The 18,048-nt window shown below is 38.7% G+C and overlaps 1 protein-coding gene across 5 annotated transcripts in view; it reads left to right on the top strand.

Annotated features, from left to right (window-relative positions):
- peak1 (pseudopodium-enriched atypical kinase 1) overlaps positions 1-18,048 on the top strand; it is a 247,207-nt gene that overhangs the window by 190,296 nt on the left and 38,863 nt on the right. For all 5 annotated transcript variants that reach the window (XM_063070439.1, XM_063070442.1, XM_063070441.1 and 2 more), the window contains 2 exons: positions 6,058-6,251; positions 13,352-13,426. In XM_063070439.1, the coding sequence (XP_062926509.1) occupies positions 6,058-6,251; positions 13,352-13,426 (269 nt within the window). The remainder of the gene's footprint in view (positions 1-6,057; positions 6,252-13,351; positions 13,427-18,048) is intronic.

Genomic DNA, 18,048 nt, shown 5'->3' with positions numbered 1-18,048 from the left:
TGGGATGCCAAAACCTCTTCAACATCATCTTCGTCAGCTTCCACAAGCCAAAATCACTTAGTCCTTACTTCGTTCACCACGATCAAAACGCTTAATTATGTCTAGTTTTACGCTAAGTGTAACACCCTTACGAGCTCTTTCTGGCTTTTCCGATACCATAGAACTCATCTTGCAAACAGCTGCTCACAGATACGTGTTTAAGCAGTGCCGGCGAGATTGCAGTTCCGAATCTGGGGGAGAGCGGCTGCTTGGGGCATGTGCTGCCTTTTATCGTGCGCTGATTTTTTTGCGTGCTGCTTTTTTTGTAACAGTGAGAACACCTTCTGTTAGCAAAAACAGGTTACTAATGTAGGTCTTTCGTAACAGTGAGGTTTCGTAAAGCGAATGTTCGAAAAGCGGGGGACACTTGTAATAAATAATGCTGAGGACAGAACATGAGTTGAAAAGTGAGTCCACATTGGTGAGGCCTAATTTGGAGTGTTGTGTGCAGTTTTAGTCACCTACTTACAGGAAAGATGTAAGCAAAGTTGAAAGAGTACAGAGATTTACAAGAATGTTGACGGGTCTGGAGGGCCTGAATTATAAGGAAAAATTGAATAGTTTAGGACTGTATTCTTTAGAATGTAGACTGAGAGGAGATTCGATAGAGATACAAAATTATGGGGGGTAGAGACAGGGTAAATGCAAGCAGGCTTTTTCCACTGAGGTAGAGTGGGACTACAACTAGAAGTCACGGGCTAAGAGTGAAAGGTGAGAAGTTTAAGGGGAACATGGGGTATCTTCTGCACTTAGAGGGTCGTGAGTGTGAGGAATGAGTTGCCAGCACAAGTGGTTCATGTGAGCTTGATTTCAACATTTAGGAGAAGTTTGGATAGGTACATGGATGACAGGGATATGGAGGGCTATGGTCCTGGTTCAGGTTTATAGGAGGAGACAGTTTAAATGGTTCTGGCATGGACAAGATAGGCCAAAGGGCTTGTTTCTGTGCTGTACTTCTCTGTGACTCTATGACACAGGTTGGGGAATTAATTCATTGTTGAGGTGAGTGAAGTTATCCATGTTGGTTCATCCAAACATCAATTTCATTTAATTTTGTTAATGGATAATTACAAGTTTTCTAATTAACTGCTCAATATAAGAACTCGTCATTTTTAGTTTAGATACAGGTGGCCCCCGTTTTCCAAACGTTCGCTTTACGACACTTCACTGTTATGAAGACCTACATTAGTTACCTGTTTTCGCTAACAGAAGGTGTTTTCACTGTTACGAAAAAAGGCAGCTCACGCCCGAACAGCCAAGCTCCTTCCCCGGAACTGCATTCTAGCCCCCATTGCTTAAACACGTGCTTTATCTCGATTTATTTTGTGCATCCGTTAGCAAGATGGGTTCTAAGGTATCGGAAAAGCCTAAAAGAGCTCGTAAGGGTGTTACACTTAGTGTAAAACTAGACATAATTAAGCGTTTCAATCGTGGTGAACGAAGTAAGGACATTGTCCATGCGTTGAACTTGCCTGCGTCCACCATTCGCACTATTTATACGCAGAGAGAAAGAATTTTGAAAGCTGCCAATGTTACTGTTGGTTCTGCTCGTAGCAAAGTGGTCTCTCTTAGTCGGCATCCAATAATGGATAGAATGGAAAGTCTATTGCTTGAGTGGATTGATGGGTGTACAAAGCTTGGTGTTCCGTTAAGTTTTCTTATACTTAAGGAGAAATCAGTCAGTCTTTTTAATAAGCTGATACAGAAAGCACTGGACGATGGTGATGAACGTGTTGCAAAAGTGGAATTTAAAGGTAGTCCTGGGTGATTTGATCGGTTTCTGAGGCGAGGGCAGCTTCATAGTTTAATGTTTACCAGAGAGAGTGCTTCAGCTGATACTGAAGTTGCCGAAAAGTTCCCAGCAGAACTGAAGAAAATAATTACAGAAGGTGGTTATTCGTATAAGCAAGTGTTTAACTGTGACGAAACTGCAATTTATTGGAAAAAATTGACAAGCAAGACATTTATTTTGATAGAAGAAAAGCAGGCTAAGGGACACAAGGCATCGAAGGACAGGTTTACCCTAATGCCTATTATTAACGCCACTGGTGATGCTGTCCTTAAGCCTCTAGTAGTGTACCATTCAGAAAATCCGAGGACACTTAAAGGTGTTGATAAGAAAACACTTCCCGTTGTGTTTCATTCACATCCAAGTGGTTGGAATACCCAAGTGCTTTTTTCTGAGTACATGAGTGAATATGTTATTTTATGTTGGTCCTTTTGTTGAAAAATACTGTAGAGAAAATACCTCGATAATAGGTGTCTTGTGATTGTCGATAATTGTGCTGCTCATCCACCTGGCATTACCAAGTATGCCGGTAACATACGTGTTGCGTTCTTAGCGCCGAATATGACATTGTTGCTGCAGCCGTGCTATCAAGGCCTAATAGCCACAATTAAGGCTTACTATACGCAAAATGTGATGCGTTTTACTGTAAGTACCATTGACAGAGAGGGCAACTCTGGAGCGTCTTTGTGAGATCTGGAAAGAATACAATATAAAATTGGCAATCGCCAACATTGGAGATGCTCTCGATAGGCTAACCGTCTCGATGAGAAATAGCATTTGGAGGAAACTGTGTCTTCCCGATTCCAGTAAGTGAATATTATTACATTATTTCTACTTTATATAAGCTGTGTATTTTTATGTGTTATTTGGTATGATTTGGCAGCTTCATAGCTTAAAGGTTACTGGAGAGAGTGTTTCTGCCGAGAGCGCTTGCGCTGTGTTTCTGCCGAGAGATTTTCGCTGGGCTAGACAGTGCTGCAATTTGCAGAGAAGTGTTTCTACTTTATATAGGCTGTGTATTTATCATATCATTCCTGCTTTTACTATATATTACTGTTATTTTAGGTTTTATGTGTTATTTGGCATGATTTTGTAGGTTATTTTTTGGGTCTGGGAACGCTCAAAAACTTTTCCCATATTAATAAATGGTAATTGCTTCTTCACTTTACGACATTACGGCTTACGAACCATTTCATAGGAATGCTCTACCTTCGGATAGCCGGGGAAACCTGTATTATTGAAAAATGAAGCCAGCAAAATGAATGATATTAACACTCAATTATTCACTCAAGATCCAACACAATGAAAAAAACACATTCTCTACCTCATTTGCATACCTCAGCACAAACTGAAAAAGCACCACTCCCTGTGTTCGTAACATGTATATGTAATATGTACAACTGAAACTTGCCAGCATTGACTCATTTGGGAGCATTCTGCCCTTGTAGGTTGTGGTTTGAAGCCTTAGTTCAGTCAATGTTTCTGGGCTGGCACTTCATTGTTTAGGATACTCTTTTATTAGGGCTTAATGTTTTGCCATTGTCCTGATTTATCCCTTAATCAGCTACTAAAATAAATCTTGTGGTATTTGTTTCATTGTTAGTTGTGGAACTCCTGTTGTGCTCCATATTTTCTAAATTACAACTGTGGTTACTTTTCAGTTTACATTTACCAGTATTAAAAGACTATTTAAATGTGAGTTTCTAGACCTGATTTTGTCATTGTAGTGTTGGAAAACATAAAATTGGGACCTCTGTAAATGCAAAGTTTAATGTAGAAATTATAATTAGCTGTTATTAATTCTCAAGATCATTGGTGTAGGAACAGAATTAGGCCTTTTGGCCAATTGGGTCTGCTCTGCCATTCAGTCATGGCATTTTGTTTTTCAACCCCATTCTCCTGCCTTCTCCCGATAACCTTTAAACTTCTTACAAATCAAGAATCTCGAGGAGTCCTGCATGCTGTGCCATTTCCTAGTCTTCTCCATTGTCTCTGAAAGTCAGTGCAATAGCTAACTTTTCTGGAGCAACACACACAAAATACTGGAGGAACTCAGCAGGCCAGCCAGCATCTATAGAAAAGAGTACAGTGGACATTTTGGGTTGAGACCCTTCATCAGGATTGGACTTTTCTCTAGTCCTGATGAAGGGTTTTGGCCCGAAACATCGACTATACTCTTTTCCATAGATGCTGCCTGGCCTGCTGAGTTCCTCCAGCACTTTGTGTGCGTTGCTTGGATTTTCAGCATCTGCAAATTTTCTTTTGTTTGTGATTAAATGTTTCTGGAACTGCTGATCTAATCTTATCGTAGATACTGGGGTATGCTTTGATGCATTAGATTTAGAGTTTCTAATTGTAATCTGAACCCCAAATAGCAAACTAACTCATTTAAAATAGAATTAATGCACATATGTCAATTATAATGTTCTGTGGCATTCAAAATGTAACAGATTTTAAATTTATTTTCAAAAGTAGTTTATTTCCTGGTTTGTTGACTTTGATAAATATGTTTTGGGAACTCAGCTCGCTTGATGTCATCACTGAACTGAGAGCAGTCTTCAACAAACATTTATAAAATTAAAGCCCATGCAACAGACTGCTCAAAGTGAGAACACAGAACATTGCTGTTATGGCATTTTATCTTTTCCCAACTGGTTTAGTTGTTCATTTTTCTCTATTTCCCTGTCTCCTTCAATGATGTCATTTTTAACTGTGATTACTTGTAAGTCGAAACCTTTTGGGTATGTAGGAAAATACCTTGATTCAAATGGAAGTTTAATAAAGATCTGTAGACAAGCTTCAGTTGAAGGGATATCATATATACTTCCCAAGAGAGGCAGTCTGTTAAATGTGTCAAATATTTCCAGAGCTTTTTGTTGAGCTATCTGCAAAGACAGAAAGTAGAGGGTGATATACATATTCCTCACCGCTAATCTCAAAAGGAATAAAGTATGAAATATTAATTACACTCCATGTATTTTACTAGTTCTGAGCCATTAAAAAATTTAGCTTCTCTTTCCTGTCTGCTGTCCCACAACTAAAGCAGGTAGTGGGCTGTGGACAAGAAACATGGGTTGATAATCATGCAACTTATACAAACAGAGGGAGGAAAAGAATGCTTTCATTTTTTCTAAATTCCAGATTCCGGAAATTGCAGCTGAACTTAGAAAAATGTTTCCATAACATGCTTTAAAAATTGGATTGTGGTATTTAGTGTTTTCTAGTTGGACAATAATTTAAGCCTTTGCTGTATTCCCTAGCTCTTTGGAATAAGTTGATTGCAGCCACTCAAAGCGTTAACAATTCTGACTCAGTTGGTGACCTCTAACTCTATAGGTAGAGAATTCTGGCAGACTTTCAGCACTGAGCCAGAATTAGGACAGTCTGGCTGATGATATCACAGTATGTAGAGCTTGCAACTTTTAAAGTTAATCAGCTGCTTTCAAAACATGTTTATGAAATTGAGAAGCAAATTCAAAACATTGGTTTCAATGGGGAGTTGTGTGTGTAATTTGAACAGGTAAGTTAACAGTCAAACCTTTTCATATCTTTTTTAAGATAGGGAAAATATGTGATAAAAATATAGACTGTGTCTCAGGCAATAGTGATTTTGACTTGAAACTTTTAAGTTGATTTTCAATTTGTAACATTTCAAATAGATTGTTCGCTGAGTGGGTGGCGTAAAAAGGCACTGCTTTGGGAGTGACTTTAAAAAAGATGTTCCCAGTGCTTAAAAGATGGTTGAAAACTTCAGTTTAAAATTAAGTTTTAATTTTACTTTTTGACAAATACAATCTAAACACAAACAGCGTTTCCTTGTTATCAACTGTGACACACCTTAGTTAACTATAAACTTTAGTTGCAGAATGGTTCACCGTAGAAATTGAAATGAATTATGAGCTCTTAACCAGAACTCTTTAAGGGTAAATACACAAGATTTAAAGAAACCTGTTTTACCAGATCTTATCTTGGAACAAGATTAATTGAACACTGTGTAAAATGAAGCTAAAATTGCCCAGGGATCTGTAAACTCACAAGTTCTTGCAAGTCTAAAATAAGTTTCAACTGACACTCAGCTACTCCTAAATTATGCAGTTTTCAAATATTTGAAGTTAGAAAAAGATTTAGTTTTAGATTCACAAGTAAAAGTGAAGCAGTTTTAGACAAGAATTATATGTGAATGTTTGATGAACTATGAACACTGAAGGTAAGCTTTTTTTCCATTAAAGCAACCTACTGGGTGAGGTGACCATTGAAGACATGTCGCCACAGGAATCAGAAGTTCAAAGGTCGGCACTAGCGAGCCAGGAAACATCTGGCGCAATGACTCTGGTGCTGGCCACCACGGGATCTCAGGATGAAAAAGACACGGGCAGTGAGTCAGCTGATGAAAGCATCAGTAGCGCTACCTACAGCAATTTGGGTAAGAGACTACAGCAGTTTAGGAGAATGGGTGTGGGAGGCGGAAATGGATCTGATTTCTCCTTTTTTCTCTTTGCTCTAGGCTTCTAGTAATTTCCAAATATATTAAATGTATCAGTTAAGTCTTTGGCTGTTAACTATATATTTGTGTGAGGCAAATGTTTAATTGATGTGTGTCTATGGTGATTGCCAATACATTCTGAAGGTTACAGTGTGAGGAATGCGGCTGTAATGTGGACAATCCTGTTTAGGTAGAGAGTGAGCAGGAAGAGATTAGATTAAAGTTTAAAACGCCCTATCAAAAGCTGTACGGTGCTAAAAAAGGGTCAAAATGACGGTAGCTTTCACAGTCCATTTGCTCGACAACCTCTCTGTTCATTAAAGGTAGGCCAGCAACATTTTAATTTTGTTAACATGCTTCTTAAAAAATGCTGTTGAATGCTGTAAATCTAATTTAAAACAACCGGGTGAGGAAAGAAAGGCTGTGGGTGATATTGCAGGAATGTGCAGATTTAACAAGTCAACTGCTAAGGTAGGCATACTTCTATTGTTTCACATTTGGTGTTCATTCATTGTGCACCAGTTTTTTGGAATTGTTACTAAATAATTAATGTCTTGCTCTCAGATTGCTTTTAATTTAAGAATACAGTTTACACTAACATGCTTCTTTACCAAAAACACAAACGAGTTCAGACACAGCACAGGTTTATTTTTTATTCTTCTCTCTTCATATGTATCGTGAAAGCTAACATTTACAAAATTGCTAATGCTGTATCTTTTAAAAGATTTTAAAGATTTAAGTTAATTTCTTCTTCAAGCTGCACAAGGCTGGAATATTCTGCTCCTTACCAAATTTGATATCTTAACCTAATATGTGAGCTTTTGAGGAAGACCAGCCCTTGGTCTTCTGTGACTAATGCATATTTCAGTTTTTTTAAAAAAAGTTTCTTTTGCTCTGATCAAGTGAGCATCTGATAACAACTAAAATGCTTAAGTTTTGACCCCCAAATATTGCGGTTGTGGTTTGTGGAGGAATCACTAGCAGAATTTTTATCCGATGGGATACATAGCAATTTTTTTGGGGGGGGGAGCAGTGCAGTGCTTAAGTGCATTTAGGCAAAAGGCAGGCTTAAACAAGGAACTTATCAAGTTACATCAGCACAGAGTACAGGTAATCCTACTGCAAGAGCTAAAATGATCCTATTTGTTTTAATATTTATGGTTATCTGTAATCAATTGTCAATAGTGGACTTGTACCCCGCCCCGCCACATGTCTTGTTCGGGTGTCCCAACCATCTGCCTGCCACAGAACATGGAATTAGTTACAGTCTTCCATGATAATGTGATTTTGGTGGCAGCTCAATGTAAACCCATTTGTTGCTTCCTTTCTACTTAAAGAGGCCAATTGTGAGCAAAAATCAACAAACCTTGAACATCCAAAGGAGATGCTTTGGAAATGTTAGACTTTACCTTAATTTGACAATTGGAATCATTCATGGTTTCGATGCAACACTCTTCTTTCTGAGTTAAAAAGGCGTGGGTCCGCATCATACTCCAGAATAAAAGTTAGGCTCATGCTGGAGTACTGAGGGAGTGTCTTTCTGCTGAGGTGCTGTCTTTTGGATGAGACATTCAGCTGAGATTCCATTTACAATTGGAATTGATTTATTATTATCACATTTACTGAGTTACAGTAAAAAGCTTGTCTTGCATATGGTTCATACAAATCAATTCATAACAGTGCATTGAGGTAATACAAGGTAAAACAATAACAGACTGTAGAATAAAGTGTAGTGGCTACAGAGAAAGTGTAGTGCAGGTAAAGAATAAGGTGCAAGATAATAATGAGGCAAATTGTGAGGTCAAGAGTCCATTTTATTGTACTAGGAACCATTTAATTGTCTTATACCAGTGGGGTAGAAGCTGTCCTTGCGCCCGGTGTTATGTGCTATCAGGCTTTTGTATCTTCTGCCCATTGGCAAAGGGGAGAAGAGAGAATGTCCAGGTTGAGTGGGGTAGTTGATTATGCTGGCTGCTTTCCTAAGATATTGAGAAGTATAGACAGAGTCCATGGAAATGAGGCTGGTTTCCATGATGTGCTGATCTATGTCCACAACTCTCTGCAGTTTCGTGCAGCTAGGGGCAGAGCAGTTGCTATGCTAAGCTTTGATGCATGCAGCTGGGAAGCTTTCCATGATGTATTGATTAAAAATTGGGTTGATCGGGTCATGCCAAATTTCTTTAGCCTCCTCAAGAAGTAGAGGTGTTAGTGAACTTTCTTGACAGTGCTGTCTACATGTTTGGACCACGACAGGGTATTGATGATGTTCACTCCTAGGAACTTGAGCCTCTCAACCATTTCAACCTTAGCACAGTTGATGTAGATGGGAGAATGTGCATCATCCTACTTCCTGAAGTTAATAACCAGCTCTTTTGTTTTACTGACATTGAGGGAACATTTGTCCATGTCACTAAGCTCTCTATCTCCTTCCTATCCTCCGACGCATCATTATTATTTGAGATATGGGCCACTAATGTGGTATTACTTTCAATTTGTAAATGGTGTTAGAGCAGAATCTGCCCACGCAGTCATGAGTATACAGGGAGTAGGGGGCTGAGGATGCAAGCTAGTGGAACATTAGTACTGAGAACAATTATGGTGGAGGAGGTAGCTGCTGATCCTTACTGATGACAATCTATTGGTCAGGAAGTTGGGGATCCACTTGCAGAAAGTGGTGTTAACTCCCAGGTCTTGTAGTTTGGTAATGAGTTGCTTAGTAAATGGGATTAAGTGGTCCCCTAGCACAGTATCAAAGACTAGCACAAGAGTTAAACTTTTAGTCCTGCCCAAAATATTTTCCTTGCTCACTATTAAAGTATATTATCCAATATCATCATCTTTGTTGGAGTTCAGTGTTAGAGTGTTGACTGCCACATTACCTACATAAACTAGTACACTTAGTTGATTGTAGACTACTGTACTTCAGAATGTTCTAAAAATTACAGCACCACAGAAAATAAGGTAACATTTTTTTCCCTTTTCAACCCTTACAAAATTCAAATTTGATGCCTGCTGATGGCTGTTTCTATTGCGTACTGTCAGTTTTGAAGGTGATAGGGATATGTGTTAGATTTAATGAGGCCCATCTTAAATCTACTTCCTTCTCTGTGAATGTGATCCCAGTTTGTGAAGTTATGAATAATTTCACCTCTGGGCTGCTTGTTATCCAATACATTGACTTTAAAAAATTCAAACTCATGTCTTCAAACTCATCTGCACCTAATCCTGTCTCTAGGCAAATATATTCCTCTAATCTTCAATTCTAGCCCTTTGAGTAGCTTGCCTTCCTGTTCCCTCATGGTTGCTTGCCACAGAATCTGATTTGCTGCACTCCCATTTTTTTGGAACCATCAAAAGAGTTCTCTGTCTTAGCTTCCTTTGTATTTTCCATCTCTGCAAAACCTTTTCAGTCCAATATTTTGACCATTTTAGTCATGAGTTCTCAATTTAATTATGGTATCTATGTTATTTTAGTTTTAGATGTTCTTCTGTGTATATTGTTGTATCTATCATGTGTTACTATATAAGAGAGATTCTCTTATAAAAGTGTTTCCATTATATATTTTTCATTGTCAATGACTTCAGTCATCATTTTGTTCTTCAAAATGGGGATATTTGTTACCATCTACATCTCATCTGAATATGACAGAGTCATAAAGTCAAATAGCACTGAAACTGTCCCTTCAGCCTAACTTATCCATGCTGACCATGCTGCCTATTTGAGCTAATCCCATTTGCCTGCATTTGGCCCACATCCCTCCAAAGCTTTCCTTTCCAAATTGCTACGTATCTTTTAAATATTGTAATTGTCTCCACTCTACCACTTCCTCTGGCAGCCCAATCCATACACACTCTGTGTGGGAAAACTTTCCCCTTAATTCTCCTTTAAATCTTACCCCAATCACCTTGAACCCATGACTTTTAATTTTGGACTCCTGTACCCTGGAGTAAAAAGACTGTGACCATCCACTTTATATACGACCCTCATGATTTTATTTATCTCTATAAGGTTTCCCCTTGACCTCCTACACTCCAGGGCAAACAGCCTTAGCTCTCCTGATAACTCAAGTCATCCAGTCCTGGAAACATTGTTGTGAATCTTTCTGCAAGCTCTCTAGCTTCATGTTATATTTCCCATAAGTAGGTGTCCTGACCTGCACACAATACTCCAGCTGCATTCTCACCAATGTCTTGCACAGCTGTAAAGTAACATCCTAACTGTTGTATTCAGTACACTGACCAATAGAGACCAGCCTGCCAAACATTACGTCTACCTGTGTTGCCAAATACAGAGAACTATGTACTTGTATCCCCAGAGCTCTCTGTTCTGCATCTCTCCATGGCCCTGCCATTTACTGTATAAATCCTGCCCTCGTTTAACTTTACACTTTGCTATGTCCAAGTTAAATTCCCAGTTGGTCTTGGTCATGTTTAAATCCCAATAACTTTACTGTCCACCATACCATTAATTTTGTTGTTATCTGCAGATTTACTGATCATGTCACCTACATTCTCATCCAAATTGTTAATATAGATGATAACCAAAGGGGGATTCAGCACTGATCTCCCTAATCTGAACAGTTCTCCACTAATGCCCTCTGACACCTACCGCCAAGCCAATTTTGTAACCAATTGGCTAGCTCAATATGGGTCCCATGTATTATCACCTTCCAGACCAGCCTTCCATGTGGCTTGTCAAGGCCTTGCTAAAGTCCATGTAGAGAACATCTACATCTCTTCCTTATTCAGCATTTCAAAACAAAATTTACTTAGGTTAATGAGTGCAATTTCCATGGAGCCATGTTGACTATCCCTAATCATTTGTTCCATCTCCAAATGTAGAAACTTTTTTCTCAGGATCCCCTCCAGTAGCGTTCACACCATGATGTTATGCTTTCTGGCCTGTAGTTTCCTGGCTTGTCCTTGCAACCTTTCTTAATGAAGACACATCAGACATACTTCAATTTTTCAGTACCTCACCCTTGGCTAATAAAAATACAAGTCTCTCTACTACGATTTTTCCCTAGCTTCCCACAATGTTCTAGAATAAATTTGGTTACACCCTGGAGATTTATTCATTTCTATGTGCTTTAAGACCACCAGCTCCTTCTCTTTTGTGATGTTGACATGCTGCAGTATTTCACTATTCCCTTTGCTGAATTCCAAAACTTTCCATGTCTTTCTCTGTGGTAAATATGTTTGAAAGGCATGCTTTAGTTTTAATTGTTAATTCCAATTTGTTTTGTAAATTGCTAGCTTTCTTGGAAACCATTTTAATAAATGGTTACTTTGAGTATACTGAACTAAAGTGCCCAGAAGCAATCCAACTAGATTTTCCCCATTTCAATTACTCATTCATTGATCTCCACATATTAACCCTCATACATGGGAAATTGCACTCATTAACCTAAGTAAATTTTGTTTTGAAATGCTGAATAAGGAAGAGCTGTAGAGGTTCTCTACATGGACTTTAGCAAGGCCTTGACAAGCCACATGGAAGGCTGGTCTGGAAGGTGGCAACACATGGGATCCATATTGAGCTAGCCAATTGGTTACAAAATTGGCTTGGCGGTAGGTGTTATAGGGCATTAGTGGAGGACTGTTCTTCAGATTAGAGAGATCAGTGCTGAATCTCCTGTTGGTTATCATCTATATTAACAATTTGGATGAGAATGTAGGTGACATGATCAGTAAATCTGCAGATAACCTAGTTTTACTTTCTTTCAAAAGTTCTTCATTGCTTGAATGGCAATTGTTTATTGGAAGTCAGATGGTTGTGATGCATAGGATGCAAATGTGCAGGGGGAGAACATTTTCATTGAGTCATACTGGAAAAAAAGATTCAGAAGGTGATACAAATGTGAGTCACTGGCTGGAGTTTTTAGTTTTGAAAGTCCATCAGCATGTATCCTCTATACATATGAATGTATTACAGATTAATAACACCAAGTCACTCTCAGACCTGCAGATTGAAATAATACTAGAAGAATCACTATTCAGCCTCATCCTGATGGATTTTATATATATATATATATATATATAAGAATTTCTCAATTTTTCATGCAGTATCTTGTAACAATTCTTCAGTGTCACATAATTTTTGCATTGTTTAACGAAAGGCTGATGTGTTCATGGTTGCCCCCAGTACTAGAGTCATCTTCACAAGAAGTTCCCTTGGAAGAACAGGATTAGAACTGTATACTGTATTATTACAACAGGGAAAGAGGCCATTCAGCCCAAAGAGCTTGTGCAATTCCTCTGGAATCCTGTCAGTGTCATTCTCTCCCCCTTTCCCTACCACCCTGCAGATTTTTCTCCTGCGAGTATATGTCCAGTTCCTTTTATAAATAAGGATTGAACTTCCAGATCGTCATGATACTTACAATGTGAAAATAGTTTTTTTCCCCCCTTCAGGTCATCCCTGATTCTTTTGTTAATTAAAGCTATGTCTGTCTCTCAATTCCTGTAATTCAATATAACAACTACAGCACGGAAATCGGCTATCTCAGCCCTTCTAGTCCATGCCGAACCCTTACTCTCACCTAGTCCCGCCGACCTGCACTCAGCCCATAATCCTCCATTCCTATCCAAAGCTTTTTGAACACATCCTTCAAATAACTACTCAATATTCTCTGGACTAAGGTGAAGAATCCCATTTTACTAAATATTTTCTGCACCATTCAGTGACCAGAAATGGAGACATGAATCTTACTGCAAATGAACCATTAATTTGTAGTGGTTTATCTTAATCTCATTTCGAACTTTCTGGCCCTACTTATAAACCTCATGATTATGATTGCTTAATCACTTTTAAAAATCAATCTGTTGTATTCTAAATATGTCATTTTATTGTTGTTCATATGATAATTTAAAAATAAAATATTTCTTATCATGCACTGTTGCAGAAAACAGTAGTCATGAGTGGTAAAAATCTAATTGGACTGAGCTTTTCATTTGAGTCACTAACTTTCTGGGAGTCCCAACCTTTCTTTTCTTTCTTTCCTCTATTTTTCACTTTTTCTATACTGCAATCGCTCCAGTAAAATCACAGAGCTTGCGGGCTGTGGATGGAGGCTCAGCAACATACGGAACAGCACCTCTTCTGAGAGCCAAAGGTGAGCAGTTCATTGGCTGTAAGCGACCCTGAGCTATTCTCCGAAAGTTTTTACTCTCTGTCAAGGGAGGCTGGAAACATCAAAAGGAAGTGCATGCATCGTTAGTAAAATCTGTAAATGTGGCTCTATCAATCTTGATTATAATAATTATGTATATTTATATATAATTTGTGAAACAGCATTTGCACAGAGAGGAGATTGAACTAGAAATTATGTTTTGTTATACAAACAATGATTATACAAACATTTTGATCTACTGCTGAACTGAACTTGAAGGTGGGGTGCTGCAGACTGATCATAGTATAAACATAAGATATAAGACCAGAAAAAGACACCATGTTCTTTTTGGAATGCCTTAAAATCTATCAATTGATCTTTTTTTTTATCAGGGCTCTCTTTAATGGTTCCAACCTTATTTTTTTTTACACCACAAGATTTTAAGATATCGGATCAGAAATAAGCCATTCAGCCCATCAGATTTTTCCACCATTTGATGATGACCTCTCAATCCCATTTTCCTCCCTTCTCCCCATAACCGTTGATGACTTTGCTAATCAAGAATCCATTCAAGGTTCAAGATTGTTTATTGTCATTCTTCAGTACGCATGTGTAAAGGATAATGAAATTATTGTTACTCTGGATCCAATACAGCATAAAAATAATACAATAACCATGAAGAACACAATAACACAGTAAATATAAATACATAAGATTAGCTTATATATATATATAAATATATAAATATGTATATATAGACTGATTGTATGTACATTAGGTGACACTAGGTATAGGAGTATCTGTACATAGTGACTGACAGGAAATGATAAAGTAGTGGTGGTAGGGTGGGTTAAAGGTGGAGGTATTGATTGGTTCATCATTGAGAATTCCTTTCTAATTGTTCTCTTTTCTTTCCAAATAATAATTAATCATAATCCCAGATTATCAGACACCTTCAGTGCAACTCCAGCTAACTGTTTACTTCAGATTAAGATTCTAGATTCTTTAGCATCTTCTCTTGACCCAAATGGCTGAATCTAAGGCTACGTCTACACTACGCCGGATAATTTTGAAAACGAAGATTTTTCTCTTCGTTTTGACCTTCCGTCCACACTGAAACGGCGTTTTCATCCCCCGAAAACGGAGATTTTTGAAAACACTCTCCAGAGCGTGTAAGTTTGAAAACGATTGTTTCGCGTTGTACTGTGGACAGGGTAAATGGAGAGATTTAAAAACATTGTCATGACAACACCACAACAACAATGCTTTTTTCTGCTTCTGCTTGGGACTGCGCAAGCACTGCCGGACGGCTGTTCTTCGTTCTTGATCCTCCAAAATATTCCGCATGGAATTTAAACAGGAGATGGCTTTCAAGCTGGTCCCCTCGGTTCCTCTGTTTGCATCCTCTGTTCTTCTGCCCGTACTCTCCGGTCTCCCTGTCTGAGGTGGTTGTACCCTCAATCTCCTGTACCCCGGGGTCTCCAAGCCAGCACTGTCGCTGACTGACCACCGCTGTTATAACGTGCAGTCAGTGTGAACGGCGTGAGAGTTAAATTGTAAAGTGAGCTTTTTTGATTAGGTCCCCTAAATTGATTTGATTGAATCTATCTTTAAAAATATTAATGTCAGGAATACTGCACAGGTCTGGTGGCAGAAGATTCCACTCTCTTGGTTCTTGGTTCTTGATCCTCCAAAATATTCTGCATGGAATTTATACTGGAGGTTGTGGAGGGTGGGCTTAAGAAGGAGATTTTTGGAGAAGAAAAACTGCCTTAAATTTAATTGGGTTGTGTGACTGTGTTAGGATTAACATTACTCCATGCTTTAATTGTGCGGGGGGGAAAATAAATTGCTGTACACATCTGACTTGGTAGTTAGTATTTCAAATTGAGTTGAGTGCACCTCTTCTGCTCCTAATAGGTTTGGGTTTGATGTGGGATTGGTAGTCTATGTCGAGTTGACCATTTAACATTTTGTAATTGTTGATAATGTTGATCTTGGGTAGAGGACGGCTTCATGCGTGTGTTGTTTACTTTATTGTCTATGTTAATAGCTTGTTTGGATTTAAACATCTCCTCTGCTTTGCTGACTTTGTAATCGTTTGTAACTTGCAGAAACAGCTCGACTTCATTGTCTGTCTAAACGAAGAAGTCCGGTCTGCTTTCTGCAGTGGAGGTTTTCTTTGTATTCGTCGAAGACATTTTTGAAAACTTTCTTTCGCTGTTGTTGTAGGTACTCTAGTTTTTGACCAATGGAAATAGCACAACGCCGCCGTGGAAACGTAAATATTATACTGTTTCCTCTTCACTTGTTTTCTGTAGATGTGTCTGTGCATGCCCAGTAGGAGGAGATTCGCCCAAATATCCGTTTTAATGTGGACAGAGGTATTTTGAAAAATGCCTAGTGTGGATGCCTGTCGTTTTTACTCAAAACCGGCCTTTTCAAAATTATCCGGTCGAGTGTGGACGTAGCCTAAGTGGTTGAAGGGCCTTATTCTTGCTGGTGATCAGTGATTCCACGGGGATCTGTACTGGAACCCCTGCTGTTTGTGATGTATATTAAATTACCTGGATAAAATGTAGATGGATGGGTTAATAAGTTTGCAGATGATATGGAGATTGTTGGTGTTGTGGATAGTGTAGGAGACTGGTAATGAATACAGCAATGTATAGATCATTTGCAGAGATTGGCAGAGAAATGGCAAATGGAGTTTAACCCAGCCAAATGTGAACTGTTGCACCTTGGCAGGTCAAATATAAACAGTCATTACATTGTTAAGTGCAAGAACTGTGATGCGATGAGAAGAGGAATCTTGGAGTCCAAGTTCACAACTCCCTAAAAGTTGACTACGACAAGTTGATAGAGTAGCAAAAAAGACATATTGCATGCTTACCTCTATTAGTCGAGGCACCGAGTTCAAAAGTCAGGAAATTATGCTGCAGCTTTATAAAACTCTCGTTCGGCTACAACTGGAGTATTGCATACAGTTCTGGTTGCCCCATTGTAGGAAGGATGTTGAGATTTTGGAGAGGTTTACCAGGATGTTGCCTGGATTAGAAGGCATGTGCTGTAACAAGAGATTGGACAAACTTGGGTTGTTTTCTCTGAAGTAGACAGACAGCATCTTTTACCTGGTGTTGAAATGGCTTAATACCAGTGGACATGTATTTAAAATGAGAGGGAGTAATTTTAAAGGAGGGGTGAGAGACAACCTTTTTATGCAGAGTGATGGGTGCCTGGAATGCGCTACCGGGCTAGTGGTAGAGGCAGAAACATTGGGAATTTTTAAGAGACGTTTAGATAAGCACATGAGTGAGAGGATTATGGAAGAATATGGACATGTGCAGGAAGAAGAGATTAATCATTTGATTATTAATTTAATTGGTTTGGCACAACATTGTGGGCTGTTCCTGTGGTGTACTATTCTATGTTCTATGATCTAAGAATAGCACGTTCACAAAGCATAGTGAGATTAAATCTCCAACCCATATTCATTATCTGAATATCATCCTATGCCCTTGGATATTTACTTTGTATTCTACTGCCCTTACTTGTCACATTATTTTGTATTTATCCACATTAAATGCCTAGTCCAACCAAACCATTTTGATTTATGTTTCAAATCCACCTTCAGAATATATCATCTGTGAACATCTTTGTCTCTGCCCTGAGCAACACACACAATATGTTGGAAGAACTCAGCAGATCGGGCATTATCTATGGAAAGGAATAAACAGTCGATGCTTCAGGCCGAGACCCTTCATGAGGACTGGAAAGGAAGGGGGAAGAAGCCAGAATAAGAATATGGGGGGAAGGGAAAGAGCATAAGGTGATAGGTGAAACCAGGTGAGGGGGAAGGTAGGTAGGTGGGTGGGAGGGGGTGGTATGAAGTGAGAAACTGGGAGATGATAGGTGGAGAAGGTATGGGGCTGAAGAAGAAGAAATCTGATAGGGGAGGAGAGTAGACCATAGGAGAAAGAGAAGGGGGGGGGCACCAGGAGGCGGGGATAGGCAAGTGAGGATTAGAGAAGAGGTAAGAGGGGAGCCAGATAATGTAAAGTATGTAGGAAACGGTGAAGTCCAGCAATAGCCCCTTCTCATTTTAATCAATTTATAACTGGATTTTATTTTCCCTACTTGAAAGTTTTCATGTGCTTTCTAACCATGTGAACCAAAGAATTAGTGCAGATTAAATAGTTGTATCGGGTCTTAATAAGTACACTCGCATATGCTGATGCCGCAAGAATTGTAATTTAAAATTTAATAATTTGTTTAGACAGATAAGGACAATTAGACCATCTGTCCAATATAGCATTCCTTTCAGTGATCAGGAACTGCTGGGTCTCTTACTCCCTTCTAATCACTTTTTAGACTTGTCTTTGTTTTTCTAATTCATCATTGTCCATAGTAATCTGTTCTTTATCATATTCTCAAACAGTTCTTTAAGCTGAAAGTCTTCAGTTTAAGAGTTCATTCTCACATCCATTTCAAATATAAGGATAATTTGTGCTATTCTTCAAACCTATAATCTTAAAAAGATACCAAGAATTTTAAAGATTTTTCTAGATTTGCAATTATCTTCATTTTCTGTACTCTCATATGCCTCTGTCAACTGGAGTGCATAT

Source organism: Mobula hypostoma, chromosome 18 (genome assembly GCF_963921235.1).
Source record: "Mobula hypostoma chromosome 18, sMobHyp1.1, whole genome shotgun sequence".
Classification (NCBI taxonomy): Eukaryota; Metazoa; Chordata; class Chondrichthyes; order Myliobatiformes; family Myliobatidae; genus Mobula; species Mobula hypostoma.
The sequence above is the reverse complement of the archived record's forward strand: the minus strand, read 5'-3'. Positions and strand labels throughout refer to the sequence as shown.